Source organism: Triturus cristatus, chromosome 3_1 (genome assembly GCF_964204655.1).
Source record: "Triturus cristatus chromosome 3_1, aTriCri1.1, whole genome shotgun sequence".
Classification (NCBI taxonomy): Eukaryota; Metazoa; Chordata; class Amphibia; order Caudata; family Salamandridae; genus Triturus; species Triturus cristatus.
This window is the reverse complement of record NC_140583.1, coordinates 1157843263-1157861978: the sequence shown is the minus strand read 5'-3', so window position 1 is coordinate 1157861978 and position 18716 is coordinate 1157843263. Positions and strand designations below refer to the sequence as shown.

The 18716-nt window shown below is 45.7% G+C and overlaps 1 protein-coding gene across 5 annotated transcripts in view; it reads right to left on the bottom strand.

The window, feature by feature from the left end:
- The window catches only part of LOC146861678 (zinc finger protein 789-like), a 173769-nt gene extending 155791 nt beyond the window's left edge, over positions 1–17978 (bottom strand). For 3 of the 5 annotated variants that reach the window (XM_085646031.1, XM_085646032.1, XM_085646033.1), the window contains exons 1-2: positions 17684–17976; positions 17004–17124 (exon numbers count right to left, since the gene is read on the bottom strand). In XM_085646031.1, coding sequence (XP_085502157.1) covers positions 17004–17124; positions 17684–17707 — 145 coding nt within the window. In that variant the 5' untranslated portion in view covers positions 17708–17976. Of the gene's footprint in view, positions 1–17003; positions 17125–17683 lie in introns of all 5 variants that reach the window. The other 2 variants (XM_085646034.1, XM_085646030.1) reach the window with 2 other exon arrangements.
- Between the last annotated feature and the right edge of the window lie 738 nt (positions 17979–18716).

Here is an 18716-nt window from a genome sequence, read left to right as displayed (position 1 = left end):
CATTCTGGAGAACCCTCCTGTTGTAGGTCCTGGGGAGGATAGCCGTGCTTAGTATATATTTTTTTGTCACGCTCTCACTGTTGATCCCCCGAGCTCTATTTAGTGAATTGGACTCTATGACTATAGACTTAATTTTAGGGTCAGAGACGCAGAAGGGTGGTACTGGCTGCAATGAAGCATCAATCAGAAATGGGAGACTTGGCGGTCTCTGACTTCAAGTCTCATTTACCAGCCCAGGTATAGTGGTTTGTTCAGTGACTTTCATGCCGATGGATGCCAGGGATGGTCTTGGGACCATTTGTTCTGGGGCTGGTGGACCTTACTGCAACATCCCACTATAAAGGACTGCCAGGTGTTCCAAGTAATTATCAGATGTTGGCATAGATGCTTACAGAAAACTGGGGGTAAAATTCCATACTCCCCAGATTTGCCCTTCGAGATGTTGCGTGGGTTGCCGCATGGTGGGAACTGGAGGCAGTTAGAGGAGTGGGAGGCTGGGGCTTCGGTGGTAGGGGATTTGTTTAGAGAAGGACATTGCTGCCCCTTGAGAACTTTTGCTTAGAGTACAATCTACCTCAAAGTAATTATTTTGCTTCTTGGAGCACTCACGTTCACACTCCGAAGGCATTGGTTCATGGGTGCGCGTCCACAAATTGTTGCTGCCATTATATGGCTATTTCCTACTGCACTATTAAAGCTGTATCCTGCCTATATTGGACTTTTGGGGAAGAATCTATAGGTCCACTGGAAAAATTGTAGTCCACTTGGGAAGAGGATCTGGGCCTCCCCCTGCCGCCACAGGCTTGGAAGAAAATACTGGCTGTAAACCCCAGGGTGTCACTCAAAGCTCGATTTAAACTAATCAACTTTTATGTCCTCCATAGAGCATACCTTACTTCTGAGTGAATTCAGCGGTATTATAGAGGAGGCAGCTTGTCCTAGATGCAACACCCGGGGAGTAAATTTGATGAATATGCTTTGGGTCTGCCCTTCCATTGGGGAGTTTTGGGAGGAGGTCACTGACTGGATTGCTACACTTATTGATGGGAAGGTACCCTGTACCCTGGTGGTTTCCTTACACGTCCAAAAATAAAGTAATCAGTAGATTCCAAGATCTGGCTTTTGTGCTGGCCAAACAAGAAATCACATCAAATTGGAAATCACTGCATGGTCCTCTGTTTGCCTCATGGCATAGAGAAAGGGGTAAAATAGGCAGGCTGTGAGGGATGTCAGTCAGGGCATTGGCACCATGGAATCAGTTAGACCATGGGAAATGTTGACTGAGAGCCACAGGACCCCAGAGGAGAGTTTCCCCACAGCTTCCCCCTCTTGCATCACCAGCACAATTAGGACAATAAAATCTTTTAGCCCTATTGAGTGTCCAAGTTATCATATGGGGCACCACGTTACGACTTTAGTTCTCCTTCACACCTCTTGTTCTACACTAGTGCACATATGTAGACTGTGGGGTACATCTGTAGACATATCACCATTCTGAGATTCCACTCAACTCTTGGAGAGTGGAGGGTGGTTTGTGTAGGGCGAGGGTGGCGAGTTGTATGTTTGATTTGATTGTTGCATTTATAGAGCGCGGGCTGTCACTCTGAAAGGAGCATCCTGGCGCTAGTCGGAGGAAGGCTGAGATGGAGCCACGGGGACCCTATAGGAGAGATAGGCAGAATTCGTCTGAGGATCCGAAGAGCCAGGTTTTCAGTGCCTTCCTAAACTCTGCTCTGTTTTCAACAGCCTCAGGTGTTTTGGCAAGAGGTTCCAGGCTTTAGTTCCTATTGCGGCCACTGTTTTTCCTCCCTTGGTTTTGTACCTAAAGCAGAGGGGTTTGAGGAGGTTTGATGATGAAGTTCTGAGAGTCCTGATCGTGATGTATGGGGTGAATCTGGCTGAGAGGCACGTTGGGCCTAAGTTTCGTGATGCTCTGAAGGTGATTAAGAGTATCTTCAATAGAATTCTCTTATGCAGTGGAAGCCGATGGAGAGTTTTAAGTGCTGTGGATGCGGAGGACCTATGTGGTAATTTTAGGACTAAGCGGGCCACAGCGTGTTGTACCACTTGTAGTCTTTTTAGTGTTTATATGCTCCCGCCAGGAGGCTGTTGCAGTAGTCCAGGCACGAGAGGATCAGTGTCACAGCAATTGTGTTGCAGTAAGGGGGATGAAGTCAAAAATTGTTTTTAATGACTTGATATGGTTGAAGCAGGTCCCTGCCACTGTCAATGCGTGTGGTCGGAGGCGAGAGAGAGGTGTCGAATTGCACTTCTAGGTTTTTAGCTACCTTAACAGTAGTGGGAGGTGGTGTCGCACCTTCCGGCCACCAAGCACTCGGCTGGAAGGGATTGTCTTTTCCTATCAGTAGGATCTCGGTTTTGTCTGTATTACACCTGAGGTGGGTGTCCTTCATCCACTGGATGACCTCAGCTAGACATAGTTTGAAATTGAGTTCAGCGTTGGTGGAGTCTTTGTCCAGGGAAAGAATCAATTGTGTATCGTCTGCGTAGGATGTTACTTCAATCTCAAAAGAAGATATCAAGGAGATGAGAGTGGTCATGTATATGTTGAACAACAGCGGTGTGATCTTCGGGATTCGGCGGGCTGGAAAAGCAGGCAAGGAGGCCGTATATAGTGTGCAATAGTCTACTTTATTGTGTCCAAGGTACGGTGTGCAACAGGATAGAATACAGGTCTTCTGCAGGAGGAGGGGGTAGAAACGATGTGGGGCCCCGTCGGTTGCGGTCGTCGTCACCGAAGGTCTTCTGCTGTCCAAGTCGCCGACGTTGGTCCCCGGAAGGGGGGGAAGGACAGACACCTCGGAGGGCAGTGAGACAAAACACAGAAGGAGCCGTTAGTCCTGCGGACACTCTATGTCGCTGCCGTAACCTTCACCGGGAGTGATAAAAGAGGAGGGGAGTGTGAGGAGAAGGGACGAGGAGAAAGTGGGATAAGTCGAAGAAAGATAGGTGTTCGGAAAAGGGGTTGAGTGGGGTACTATTTACAAAGCGTGAGGTGCTGTACAATGGATACTGAGAGATCCTATCAGTGTGCAGGGGTGCTAACAGGAGAGAGACTATATACATCTATCTACAGAGAGTCTAGGGTACACACGGGTACTGTAGAGTACTATACGGAAGGAAAAGCTGGTACTCACGGGCTCCGCCGTAACTCTCATCCGAGTTACGGCCGCTCTTCAGCCTCCTCCGGGGGACTCCACCAGTCTTCCGACCACTCTTCTGGTTCGCCGCTCTCGTCCTCTCCTTTCGTCGTATCTCCTGCCGAACTCTCCTGCCACGATCCTTCGACAACTTCTGCTTCCTGTCTTCCGGTTTTTCTGTCCCTGGCGGGGAACGGGTAGGAGGGACTTCCGGGAGTCAGGGGTTGTCCTTCCGGTGGGTCGCTGTTCGGGATTGGCTCCTGTAAGAGAAAGAGGGGCGGGGTTCCTGGGGTCACCGAGGCTGTGGTTGAAACCCTGGATGGACTGTCCGGGCAGGGAGGATTGAGCGGAAAGGACGCCCCGGACAGGGTAAGTAAGGGGGGCCAGATCCGAGGTAGGGAGTCTCCGTTACAAGCGGGCTGAGGGATGAACCCTGTGGTACTCCAGTTGCAATGAGGCATTCCGCAGAGAGGAACGTTCCGAGGGACACTGCTTGCCTGCAATTGGTGAGAAAGAACTCAATCCATGCTAGTACAGTATTAGAGATGCCACTGGATTTGAGCCTTGCAAGGAGAATACTGTGTGAGATGGTATCAAATGCGGCAGACAGGTCGAGCAAAATCAAAACTACCTTCCTGCCTTTGTCCGCTATAGTTTTCAGAGTGTCCGATATTTCCAGGCATACAGATTCTGTGGAATGCTTGGGGTGTAAGCCTGATTGCCGAGGGTGGAAGATAATGGCAGTTTCAAGGAACTTAGTTAGTTCTTTGTGGACTAATATTTCCGTGATTTTGTCCAGTGTCGGGAGGAACTATATAGGGTGGAGATTGGAGAGTTTGGATGAGTCGATGTTTTGCTTTTTTTCCAGTGGTTTTACTATAGCTAGCTTCCATTCGTCTGGAACTCTGCCTGAGAGTAGTGAGGAATTGACTATCTGGTTGATTACCGGGTTAACAATGTCTGTAATTTGTTGAAGAATCATGGGGGTGGGTGGGGGGGGGGGAAAGCCTGATTTACGGGCGGCAATTGCAGCCTGTGCCTGCTCAAGCGAGACTGGTTCGAAGGTTTGGAGTGAGTAACTAGTACTGGTTGGGTCGGGCTCCAAGTCCCAGTCACAGTTTTGTGCGGGGGACGTTACAAAATCCTTTTGGATATTCTGGATTTTTTCGAGATCTGGTCACACAAGCTCTGAGAGGGAGGAATTTCTTTATGTAATGCTTTGGGATCGGTGAAGGACTTTATAATTGAGAATATGTTTTTTTGGTCTTGGTTGGCCTCAAGTATTTTGTTGGAGTAGTACTCTTTTTTGCTAATTTGATATGAGTATGGTAGAGCCTCCTGCTTGTTTTGAATGCTTTTTGATCTGCTGCATCATAGACTCTTCTCCATTTGTGCTCCAATTGCTCACATTGTAGATGTAGTTGAGCTAAGGCAGGCATAAACCAGGGGGCTTTATGAGTTTTGGTTTTCGCTTTATTATTGGGTAGTTCTAGTGGGCTTAGCTCATTGCTTGTTGCGGTCATCCAGGTCTGGAAGAGTCGTGAGTCTTCTGAGGTTTTACCAGTTAGGACAGGGACACGAGCCTGGGCAGTGGTGGGAAACTTTGAATTGATGGCTAGTTGGGCCCACTTGCACCTTGGTTGTAAGGGGGTGGTTTGCTTGGCAGGACAATTCATAAGTGGCCTCTTAATAGCGAGGGGGATGAATTTGTAGTCTTGACCAAATGTGTGGGATAGGGGTATCTACTGATAAAGAGGTGAAATTGGCACAGACGCCATCCAATGTATGCCCTCTTCGGTGCGTCAGGACATTCACCAATTGGTGCAGTCCAAGGGATTCTGTTATTTCAAGGAAGTTGGCTCATTTCTGCATTCTAAGTGGAGATTTAAGTCTCCTAGGAGGGTGAAATAAGCAATAAAATGGCTTAGGGTTTCTCTGAGTCGAGAAAGGTGGCACTATGACCTGGTGGACGACAGATCAGGGCTCCTGTAAAGGTGAGGGAGGCGTTTATTGTGAAGTGGAAGCCGAGGCTTTCTGCTCCCTTAAGTGTGCCAAGTTCGAAGCTAGTGTAGTGAGTCATGTAAGATAATGGCCAATTCCCCTCCTCTGGATTCTCCTCTGTCCTTCCTACAGATCGTACAGTTGGGAGGGGGGGGGGATGGGGGAGTGCTGCTGTAATATCTGGATTACACCAGTCTTTTAACCAGGTTTCAGTAACAAAGAGAAAGTCTAGCTGTCGCTCCATGATCAATTCTCTGATATCCTGGGAGTGCTTGCATATTGATCGAGCATTAATTAGTCCCCCTTTTAATTGGGCGCTGCTTGGTGTTGAGGCTTTCCTACCCATGATGTTGGGGCGTATGACTGTAGTGCTGAGCTCTAATCTACACTTATGACATGTAAGAGGTCCCATTATTTTGGCAGGTGGTATTTGACAGCCACAATTTCACCTTGTGTTTAGGCTTTCTAATAGTGTTGATAAAAAAACGATACCTGGGGGATTTTGGGTAACATTTCTCGAGATTGGCGCGACCTGGGTGCAGACGGGCGCAAAATTGCCCCGTGATCTGAGTTTCCCGCCGGAAGTATGAAGGCTTGTTTATTCTCGTTTGATATTGGTAATATTCTCCAGTGTAAACATTTGCAGTGAGGATTATACGCAATGGCTATATTATGAAACAATGACTGTTGTGTACCATATTGTATAAAATTAATTTAACTGCGTTTAAAGAGAATAAAATGAGAGCCCATGTTGGCTGGTACAGCCGAAATTTACTTTAAAATCCTTAAATGCAGAACATTTAAGCATGGCGAGCCAGAACAATGATATCAAATGAGGAGTCATGTGAGTGCAATGATGTAGTCCCAGAATAAGGAGTGTGGGTGCGTTCAGCGACATTTTCATTGTAAATCTAAGCTTCCCTGCAGATGCATCTACCAAAAGAGTAAGAGAAGGGTATTCTCAACTTCCTGAGAAAAAACAGACATTAGACAACACATCAGACTCCTGACCCACACCAAAGGCAACACTCTTGACATCGTCCCTTCCTCTATACACACAACTCAGGTTTGCAAGATATCCTCTACTAGTTGCTTTATGCCATATTCATATTACGAACATGTCTACTAAGTCCTCAGCATCATAGAACATCCAAGAGATAAAAGAATATATTCTCCATCTTCTGCTTCGAGGAAGTGGAAAAAGGCACACCTTCAGGAAGAGCTTGAGGGTTTGAAAACTCTCTCCTCTCTACTACAGGTGCAGAAACTCATCAAATCAGTCACAAACATAAGCAGAGTGCTCCTCAAGGTCTTCAAGGTTTCCATAAATCTCAAACCAGTTCCTCCAATTCAACAGATTAGTGCAATCAACCCCTTCTCCAAGGAGAAAAATGGCAGATCAGAAAGCTCATTGAGGAATCAACGGCCATCCTGCTTTTTAGGCCCCACAATCCAACCAAATGAACACACTTCACCCACTGACTGTTAATGAAAGGACCATTCACCTTAAGTTCCATAAGGCCACAACCTAAGAACAAGATAGCATCCCATTCTCAATAGTGAAATCCATCAGGGTGAAGCACTCAAGCCACTGCTAATCATCATAACTGCCTCACTAACACAAGGTACCTTTCCCTGAACCACTCAAAATTGGATGAATCTTTCCTTTACTTAACAAAGTCACCACAACTGAAATTACCTCCAACTATTGCCTCATTACACACCTCCTCTTCCTTAGCAAGAAGAGTCAGAAAGGCCGTGGCAAACCAGTCACATAAGTAAATCAAGAATGTTGCCCTTTTTGAGAACTACTATTCAGGATTGAGACCACAAAGTAACATACTGGGGAAGGGCAGTAGTCTGGATTTGCTCTTCAGCCAACATGCAGGTGGTTGGATGACTTCCATATCGCTGAGAACAGAGATCCTTGTGTAATCATTCTCCTGGACCTTTCTGCAGCATTCATTACTGTCAACAATCTTACTTTGTCATAACCCTGGGCTTCAACCCTTTCGCTGCCAGCCCCCCCCCCCCCCTCCCCCTACCAGTGCCACATCCTTTGACTATTTGGGTTAGTTCGCACCTAGGCCCCATAACTTTTTGTCAACATAGGGTATACAAGACAAATTTGCGTCCTCTTCTTCCAACATCCTGAGGATTCTAAAGATACCCAAGGTTTGTGGATTACCCTGGAGGGGATCGAGAAATTAGGCAAAATACAGCTAAATTGAGATTTTAGGAGGGAAAAAAGTGCTACAGAAGACAGCGTCTGTTGTTTTCCCTGCAAATGGTATCAACAAAGGGTTTGTGGTGTTGAAATCACAATCTTCCCAGCTTTCAGGAACAGGTAGGCTTTGTCAGAAAACCTAAAGCTTCTACATAGTTTTGGCATTTTACTGGGACATAGCACATTTTTCATATTTTTAGTGCTTTCAACCTCTCTCCAGTTAGTGGTAGAAATGGGTGTAAAACCAATAATGGATCCTGGAAAGCTATGCATTTCTGGAAAGAAGACACAATTCTGAATTTAGCAAGGGGTTATTTATGTAGATCTTTTAAGATTTTTCTATAGAAAGTAACAGTTTAAATAAAGGAAATATTGAAATTGAGTTTGAAAAAACAGCCTGTAACTTCTTCTAACTTTGCTAGATTTTTTAAAGCAATATACTGTTACGTCTGCTGGACCCTTCTGGTTGTGAGGATATATCGGGCTTGTAGGTTCACAAAGAACTCGAGGTACCCAGAGCCAATAACTGTGCTGCACCTTGCAATGATTTTTCATTGTGTACCAGGTATACAGCAATTCAGTTGGTAAAATATAAAGAGTGAAAAATGTCTCCTTTTTTACACACAGTCTTACATTTCTAAGGCAGAAATGCATAGAAAGACAACTGGTAATAACACTTGTTCTACTATTCTGTGCTCCCCCAAGTCTCCCGATAAAAACTGTACCTCACTTGTTTGGGTAGGCCCAGTGCCCGCAACAGGAAATGGGTCAAAACGCAACATGGACACATCACATTTTTCCACTGAAAACTGACCCTTTTTTTGTGCAATGTGCTTAGCTGTTGATTTTTAGCCCTAGGTCAGCCAGCACCCGGAGAAACCTAGGAAACCTATACATTTTTTTAAACTAGACACCCAGGGGAATCCAGGATGGAGTGACTTGTGTGGCTCCCATCAGGTTCTGTTACCCAGAATCCCTTGCAAATCTCAAACTTTGTCATAAAAAACACATTTTCCTCACATTTCTGTGATGGAAAGTTCTGGAATCTGTGAGTAGCCACAAAATTCCAACAACCCAGAATTTCGCCAAGTCCTGCAATAGAAATTATACTTCACTTGTATGGGTGGGCCAAGTGTTCGCAACAGGAAAGGGCCCAAAATGTACTGTGGCGACTTCAAAATTATCAATCACAAAAAGACAGTTTTCTGAGGGAGTCACCTGCGCTTTTGGTCCCGGGCTTGGCGGCCATCTAGAGAAACCTACCAAACCCAGAAATTTTGGAAAACTAGACACTCAGAGGAGTCCAGGGAGGTGTGGCTTGTGTGGATCCCCCAATATATTCTTATTCAGAATCCCCTGAAAACCTCAGATTTTGCTAAATAAAATTACATTTTCCTCACATTTCTGTGTGGGAAAGTTATGGGATCACTGGGCCGACACAAATTTCCTACCACCCATTATTCCCCCAGGTCTCCCGATAAAAATGGTACCTCACTTGTAAATCCCTTGTGTCTAGTGTGCTTTCTGCCCACCCAGAGGGCAGATCAGGGGGTTATTGCACCCAGCTGCACCCCGGGGGCGGGAGGGGTTAGAAAGACTGTGCCAATATTTAGGAGGGGTGGGAGTATTTTAATGCCCATTTAAGGCAGCCCGACCCCTAAATTTGCGCATAAAAAGAAAGACTGACCTGTCTCCAAAATGTAATGGGGGAGCAAATGCTCTTGCCCAAGCGGCCGCTTCCCCCTCCCTGGTGTCTAGTGGGTGGATCCCTGCTTGGGGAATCGCCCTCCTGCAGCGATCCTCAAGCAGGGATTCATTAGGGACAGGTACCATTTGAAAGGGGAGATTCTCCCCTTTCCATTGATACCTCTCCTGTTTGTCTATGTGCTCGGGGGTTGAGATAGCTCCCTGAGCACATAGGTAATTAAACTGAAATGAGCCGATTGCCTCATTTCGGTTTCGGTTTCAGTCCATCGTCACTACACTGAAACAAAAAAAATGCCTTAGGCAGCTGGGGAAGCTCTTCCCTAGCTCCTGAGGCTCAAAGGGGAAAAAAAGAAATCCCTCTTCTGTTAACAGCAGAGGGATTTCTTACCGCTTGTGCCAAACACGTAATAGCTACGTCCTTGGCACAGCAGCCGAGGACATAACCATTACATCCTCGGCCTAGAAGGGATTAACAGCATGTCCTTGAATATCTCTTTCTACTTGAACAAGTGATACCAACTTGTCCAAATGAACTGAAGATCATAATGCTCCCTGCTGACTAACCCAAAAATTCATCCTATCACCTTTCATTTTAAGTCATGTATGTAAATATATCTTTATTCGAGTATTTAAAAATAATCATAAAAGAATAAAACGAACATCACTCAATAAATATTAATTAAAAAAACAGATATATATATTACATAATAGCATGACATCTAGGTGCAAGCTCATTAAGAGCTTTAAAGATCTTTGGGGGGAGGAGCCAAGATGGCGACCGGGATGGCAGCGTAGGCTCCCGGCTCCGTGAACCTCCGCACCCCGCACAGATATCCTGCACGAGATCCTTAGCCTGCGCTATCTGCCCGTGTTGGTGAACGCGAGCGGCAACCGACCGTGTGACCCCGAAGTTTCTGGCAGCGGTACCGCCGGAGAAATGTCCGTCTGAAGTTTGCGGCCTGTGCAGCCCTGGAGCCGGGACCTCGAGTGGACGCCGTGGCCGGGCGGCAGTGTAACAATAGCGGCCTTCGGTGACTGGGTGGAGTCGGACTGCCGGAGTGGTGCGAATGTCGGCCTGCGTTTCGCCGTGGTCGTTCCTACCACTACGCGTAGCGGAACGGGTGCGTGCCCGAGGTGGCCACTCCAAGACTCTCCAGTGATTGCCTCAGCCTTCGCCGGTGAGCTGCCCGGACGCCGCCCGCAACTCGCCCCGATTCTCGCGGGCTGCTCCCGGATTTTCGCGGGCGCTGGTCCGTGGTGGGGACGACTGTGGCCCGTGACCACACACCGGACACATCATTTGCCTGCCCCCGGAACCCTGTTTCCAGCGACATGGAACCCGAGGCGCTTGTGCCTGAGTCCTGGTCCCGATCTGGGTTGGATCTACCCAGCGGCCATTTTGGTAGGACAGTGTCCACTATCCTGTACACTGGGTTGCAGCAGGATTGGGAGGGTGCGCCTCTGAGGAGCGTAGCGGAGCAAGCGCCGGGAGCTGTACTGGGGTACGGTGACCTTCTCGAGGCCCTCGGTGCCCTTCATTCCACCTTGGTTCACGGCGCCTGGGTGTTGGGGAGCAAGCTCGATGGAGTGACATCAGCGTTGGAACAGTTGCCGCCTGCCTATCCCCAGGTACACTGGGACTTCTTACACCGCGCACGAGGGGACAGTGTAGTGGCCGCCCCTGTGAATAGTGCACGCCTGGACTCTCCGGACAGTATATTAACGTGCGATCAGCTGGCTGTGGATCTGGTCTGTTCCGGAGGTTTCGGACCTGAGTGGGGGGTGGTGGCCTTGTCCCGTGCGCGGCCTCCGACGACTCAGGCATCATCCAAGCAACGGTCGCCTACTCTGCCTGATTCCGCCTTCCTGGGCCTGGTGTGCAGTGTAAATCCTGGCTCAGCACTGGGAAAGACGACCCTCTATAGAGCTGATTGTGTCGACCTTCAGAGCCCTCTACCCTACTTGTGTGTGTCGCTTCCTGATCTTTATTGGACGCTTTTCTTCCTGGTAACACTGGACATGGCACTGGGACGAGGGGTATGTATGGGTGGGTTTGCAAAGAGTGGCCAAGGATGAGGCTGACCCTTCAGAGATGGTCATCTACTAGGCGGGCGGGCTCGGGCGTTGTGTGCTCTCAAGGCATAACTGTTAGTGTACCAAGTGCGTAATGCTCCTTACTTCACTTTGACAGGGTCGATTTCGTGTTCTGTATTGTATGCTTTGCGGGAAAACGTATGGTGCGGGAGGGAGAAGCCGGGGGCGTGTTTTACAGGCCCTCCTCCAGTTTATTAATACTCTCTCTACCCCCCCGTCTGGTGGGATTCTTTTCCTACTCTTTTTCTCTGTTTCTTCTATATTTCGGGTCTGGTTCAGGGGCGACAGGCACACTGCTGGGGGGGGGGGGGCCGTACTCGTCTGCAGAGGTGCAGGGTGGGGGGTTGGGGGATTCTTTAGTCTTTAACCCCTTTTTTTTTCTATGGCCTCCTTTTCTTCTCTTATTCTTCTCTGTCTTTTTCTGGGATCAGCATGGTAGAACTCCTTTGTTGTTAATCACTGCTGTTTCCGGAGTGCCATAATTTCCGTGGAGTTTCCTGGGTCTTGGGGCAGGGGGGTCGCAGGCGCAAATGGCCGTGTCAATCCTTCACATCCTGAACTTCCTGTTTCAGCGCCATTGCCTAGATAGACTGCTGTTTATTGTTTACGTTCATCATTCTGCCTGCCATTTTTCGCTGCTGGGAAACTGTTTGGCGCCTGATCCTTCCATCCTCTTCTATTATAAAATGTAAACCTTTATTATCCTTGTCTCCTACTTGGGCCGTTCAGAGACTGAGAGTATGCTAACGTCGAGATTTTGCACCCCGAGGTGCTGACTGTGATAGACTTGCTTTCTGTTATCCTGACTGTTTAGCGGCCGGCCCCGGGGGTTGTAGGCCCATACGTGTAATTGATTGAAATATCAATAAAGGTTTTCAAAAAAAAAAAAAAAAAAAAGATCTTTGGCTACAGATATGTTGTGTAATAACATGGAGTCTAAGTGCAAAAAATGTTTTTTTTAAAGCCTTACAAATCTTTAACTTCATAGATCTGTTTTTAACTAATAACATATCATATCAAAAGATGAACTGCATTATTCCAAGCGCATAAAAACATTCTTTAACTGCATATATATTACTTGATAGCGTGGCATCTGGGTGCGCGATCATAATAACATTAAAGAACAGTGACTTCATAAATACATTATTGGTGAAAGCAGATTATTTTAAAAAATGTACTTTATTCCGTCAAAATAAGGCACTTTTCAAAAAGGCATTGACTGCAAAACCAACTACTGGCTCAGATAACATTTGAAGATAAATAAAGGCCGCCTAAATTGGCGGAAGCTGCAAGATCTAAAAACAGGCACCAAGTGTCTGCGGCGAAACGGTGTGTAATTATGCAGAACAAGTTAAAGTGCTCCAGTATTTTGAGAGAAAAACCATCACAAGGGCAACGCAGCATAAGAATTAGGTCGAACTGGCAAGCTGGGAAACAGAGATGGCTTATAATTGATCCTAAAAGAACCTTTAGTTAGTAATGCTCTTTCCCATGTGTTCCTCATGAGCAAGAAATAAGGCTCAGGACCGTCACTGGTTTCAATAACCAAATAAGCCCTCGGTGTAAGTTTTCACAGAGCCTCCCTCTCCCGGGCATCTGCAGCATGCATAACATACAACTCCCTACTCTTAATCCGCTCTGCCTTGCTCAGCGCTTGAGGAGAAGTATACAGCTCAGATCTATCCAGTGAATCAGCAATTTGCTTAACAAGGGCAAACAATGGGATCTTACAGCCATATTCAAAATTTAAACGATTCAAGATCACATCAAGGTTAAGGGCAGTATGCTCATTACTCCATAACACCAGCCATAGGAGCTAATTGTATGTTTAATATATGCTAGGTTCAATTCTTCAAGCAAGAAGACGCTATGGGTGCCAGGCGCCAGACCCAGCAGTTTTCTGTAATATCAAACTGCAAAATAAAGTCTATCCACTTGGGATCCAGCTGCTTATCCCTGACTCCCGCTACATTCCAACTAACCATCTTAACAGGTAAACCTTGATCCCTGGCACGCTCACCGAATAAAAAGACCTACAGATTGCGTATGGATAAGCTCTGTAGATATAACTGGGGACTCTTGGCGTCAATCAATGTTAGCCAAATCTGACAAAGGAGTAAATATATTTGAGATGGACACAATAGATCTAACTAGAGCATCTACCCTAGGTGGTGAGATCCCACCCCCAGCTTCGCTCCTTGGGTGCAAATGATTATAGAAATAACCTAAAGGAATAATGTTGATGTCAGCACCTTGAGAGAGCCTCACGGCATCATGATTCAGGTGGCGAACCAGCCCTGGATTATTGCAGTTGATCATGATACAAGACACTTTATCTGTCGATGTTAAATTCTGAATTATGAGTCAGTCAAGGGTTTACTTTGCTTTCAAGCTGGAGAGTGGATTCCTTCCTAGAGGAGTTTAAGTATGGGATGCCAGTCAAAATGGTGACATAAGGGCAACAATCTGGAGGAAGATTTGAGCAAGACTGCTTGGGGAGAGACGAACCGAGGGTCTATACCCTGAGCCGATAAACCATTAGGGGCCATATGCCCCCCCCCCCCCACCCCAACGGGCCACTATCACTCTCCAAGGCCACTGGGGCTCCCTCAGCTTGTAAAGGGGCAGGCTGGAAATTAGTGGCAATCATATCTCTAAGGGGTGGATGTGAGGCTGGGTTAGGTGCAGAGTTTGAGGCTGCCTGCCTTTCTATATTGAAAAAGGCTGGTTGGGCAGGAGCCGGGTGAGATGTTTGAGTTGCATGTGCTATAGATAATTGTAAAACAGCATCTTCCAGGCTACGGAGCCTATCCACCAACGGAGTAACACATGCAATTACAATAGATTTAAATTTCTCAAGTACACAATCACAGTCAATGTTTAGGGCCTCACTAGATACACCATTTACAGGTGATGAAGACGGTCTGGGCTGTTAAGAGGTGGTCATAATGTTCCTGTTGGTGTTCCTTTGAGCTCTGGATACCATGGGTGTACCCACTTTCTTAGTCTAATGTTTATTTTTTGCCGCGAGCCCATAGTCTCATGCATTAATGACACCAGAGTTATTAGGGGGCTGGATAAGAGTGAAAGGGTTTGCATATCCAGCACACTGGGTAGTAGACAACTTACTGAAGAAGGGTCATGACTTTCCCCAAGTACATGGTGTCCCGGCTGAGCCATTAGAGAATGGCAAGTACCCTTACAGTATAAAAAAAAAAACAAGCGTCTCTTCGCAAGGTCGATTTCTTTGGAGATTACCCCAATGCCACGAGCCACAAAGGAGTCAAGTGTAGTGTCTCCAGATTAATTAGGAATTACACTGGCTCTGTCCCCCGGTAACTTGTGTTTACCCTATGATTCTTGAGATTGGGCCCGAGGAAGAACTGCCCCTACTGATAAGCGCAGAATAATTGCCAAGAACCCAGAGTACAGTGTAACAGTAGAGGAGGATTCACCAAACGTTGGGGTTAGATCCAAAGTCAAAGAGAGATGACCCAACCCAGCCTCTTCCAGGTGATGACCAGCAAAGACGGGCTCACTTTTGCCCGGGTTTTGCCCAGACACGCGCCCTGCATTGCGCCCAGCAACTTTAGTACAACCGCTTGGCGCAAAACAAGTTCCCCACTTCCTGCAGGTAAGGGATCTCTGGGGCTTGCAGTCCTGCCCCTGGTCTCCTCCTTAATGCCCCTTTAGGCATACTCCTGGTTGGCAAGAAAATCTAGGCACACCAGTGTGCAGATGAATCCCAGTTCTACATGAATATTTCACATAGCAACATCTGCCTTCTAAAGAACTGCCTTTACACTCTTCATGTCTCTATGTTGGCGGCCCACATGAGGCTGAATGCCACGAAAACATATTTTTGCTGCCAAAAAGAAACACGCTCAAATACAAATACAGCACCAAGTTCCTTGGAGTCCACATCTATAGCAGCTTCATCATTAAGACCCACGTCACTACAGCTTCCTTGCAAACTCTCCCTTCCCTGCAAAGCCAAGGATTACCTACAATTACATACAATACCTACAATAGCACTACGTAAGAATTGTTGCTCGGGCCCTGGCCTTCTCATCAGTGGCGTAACAAAACTTGTATGGAACCAGGACATTTCCAGGCTTGAAACAAAGATATGAAAGAAGAAAACGAGCACAAGATGGGCATTCTCTTACTATGCACCAAGGATCTAAAAATGCATTTGAATGCAGATCCAATAAACGAGTGCGCCTCCATTTTAGAAAAGAAGCTGAAGAAACTTGTTTATAAGTAACATGTACAACAGGTCACCCCACATGGAGGATGCCAAAAAGACCCTCCCATTTGTAAAGTACCCCATTAATTTTTAGTTACCTTTGAGCAATATAAACACCCTAAACCAAAGTAAGAACATAACCAGATCTTACTTGACACTATGCAATGATGCAAGGACATCACAGAGACTGTGTTCAGTAGGTTCATCTAATACCTGAATAGCAGCAATTCATGTATTCACATGAAACTCTCTAGATTCCCATCAATCCCTGTTTCATGAGTGCCTCAGGATTTTATTCTCACTCCAAGGTTGTTTAATCTTTACAATGAAACACAGAGAATAGTCCATAATCAATAGGATATTTCTATCCACCAATCCGATGATGTCACTTAATTTATACCTTATAGTGTTATCAGCTAAAGACATTTTAACAGAGATCATGCATACGCATTATTTAACACTGAATGTGTATGGTACATCAAACAGTAAACCAAATAGAAGACAATGTTTGTAATTAAAAATGGAATCATCATGCCCCCGATTCAGGACTGGCTCAAATATTGGATTTAGTTAGTTTGTCCCCATCTTCTTTTCCCCTCTAATTGCTGGGCTTTCTCGCCGACTCCTCTTTATCCTCGCAAGTTTACATGAAAAATAAGGCCCAAACTACTTGATTCCAGCACTCATTGTTGCTCAAGATTCAGTCCTGCCTCGAAATTATACATTTCACAGAGACATGACCCTTGTTATGTACACATTGACACAAGCAAAGGCTCGCTAACACCAATTAACGCATTGTTTTTATACAGTGGTTCGAATGATCACCAACCAAACAATGTTTTAGCATATTTTCCCTATATTAAAAGTCTACATTGGCTCCCTGTCCCTGCCAGATCTATAAGGCCCGTCCACTCCAAAAACCTCAGTATCTGGCTTATTTACCCAATTTAGTACACCCTACAACTGGTTCAAAGTTCAAAAGACTTAAAGACTGCACACATCAAAAGGCTTTTTTTGGCATATGGACGAAGACTGTGGATTGACCTCCCTTCCTCTTCAGTGATAAAGTTTAGGAAAGATCTTGAAACGCACTTCTTTACAAGTTAAACTGTCTTTGTTATTTTCTCTCTCCCATTTGCCGTTTTCATGATCTGAAATAGTTCGTTTTCTTCAGCAATTCTTGTTTTATTATGGTCTGAACATACGCGACTGCACCCCCCCCCCCCCCCCTTATGTCTATCACATGTGGCGCATGTATCTTGCTGCTAAATACGACAGTCTGCTGCCCCGCCGTAGCTAGGTCGGCACTTTATAAATATCTAAAATAAAATACAATTGTAAAAAAAAAAAATGTTTTCAAAGTAAGACTACAGACATGCATATGGTCTGTTAAAATAAAACGGCAGTGTATCTGTAAGCCATCACAGTTCTTTATTATTACTATTTCTCAGTCACAACAAGCACTTCTCTAGCAAGTTATTATCTGTTTAACGCCTAGCTAGCACTAACCTACCTCTAATATCTAGTCATTTTAGTATCACAAAGACGCTAATGGTAACCTTACCCAGCGACATCAAAGAATGTTGTATTTCTTTCATCACATTTGTGTAAAGATCCTTTTGCCATTCATTTAAAAGCTTCCACTCCTCTTCGGAGAAACAAGAAGCAACATCCTGGAAGCTAACCTGGGAATGTAACAAAACACATTTATATCACATGCACAAACATTTTGGAAAGGTGATTAGGATAGTGAAGATACTTTCATAAATAGGAAATACTTTCACTAATCTTTACGTGCAGACAAGCTATAGTTAAAGTTTGATTTAAAAAAAGGGCTACAGTGGGAAGAGGCATGTTTTTATACCAGGAGATACACACTTGCTTTAACATTTTCAAAAGCATTTCAGAATATATACAGACATTTACAACATGCATTTGACCACCGAGTTACAATAACCTTGACACACAAGTTGATCTGTTTGATAAACGCTAAATGATTCACCTTACTAGCTTCCTTGAACTGATTAATGTAAATTAACAAAGAACATTAACTGGTTGCCTGCAGTGAGCCTTATTCAATAAAAAAAATATACATTACTCTGTCACATGAGAAATAGCACAAACTGCGAGTATAACACACACGGGAGAACTGGTAATGCAAGTGACTAGTTGTAACAATTGCACGTGAGGGTCTATCACTGCAGTATTAATACAATGACTGGTTCATCACAGGGCGTTACCCACCTTCTCTGGGTACCGTTGGGACATTCTCGGATCTTCACCCTAATCTTCTAAGTGAAAGTTTAGTGTCTGAGCTGAGGATGAGAAACCGGGGTCAAAGCATACAAGTGTTCCTTCCCTACGACCAGTGAGCAGTACATAGAGGGGGTGTGCTCCTCACAGATGATACCCTTACAAGAAACAAAGGACAGACATCTGCCAGGTAGAGTGGGGTTTGTACCAGAGGGTTCAGATCAGATGGTTCCTGGTTACGAAGAAGAACGCTCGGTGAAGTGATACGGCTCTCTAGGCACGCGCAGTATGAGAAACTACTTATCCCTTACTGAGCATGCGCGATAAGAAGCACTAATCTCTAGCACATGCTCTGACAATGCAGTACCCGCGCCGGATACTATGCATGCACAGACACATTAGAAGGTGTTTTGTTTGGGAATAGTGGGACTAGTAAAAGTATTTATATAGCGGCTGGGCGAGGTGTCTCAGCGCTTTTCGAGGAGTAGCACGCTACTCCGGAACCCATAAGGATTAGTGGTGAATTGGAAATTCGCTCTTCATTGTAAATTTCTATTTTTTCCTGTGCAACCCTCACCCCTGCGTGCTGTGTTGGATTTTGTGTTTGTGTACCCTTTATTCTCAGACCCCTCTTGGAAGTTCGCTCTTCGTTGTAAATTTGTATTTTTTCCTGTACATTCCCCACCCCTGTGTGCTGTGTTGGATTTTGTGTTTGTGTACCCTTCATTTTAAGTCTGTGTAATGTTATATTCTGTACCACTTTTCTCTTGTAATTCATCTGAACAGTGGACACGTGAGTCGGTTAGCTGGATTGAAAGGATAATAGAGGATAGAAGAGGGAAGAGTATAGAAAGTGTTTATTGGGGGCAGCGGGGTCGTAGTAGGAGGAGGAGGTTTGGAATGAGCAAAGGAGAGATGGAAGAGGGAAAAGTCTCTAGTAATGGATTTGGGAGATCATAGTAGTAAAATAGGTCTTCCGATGAGCTGAAACAGGGATACTTGAGGGAAGAATTTAATAAGGGTT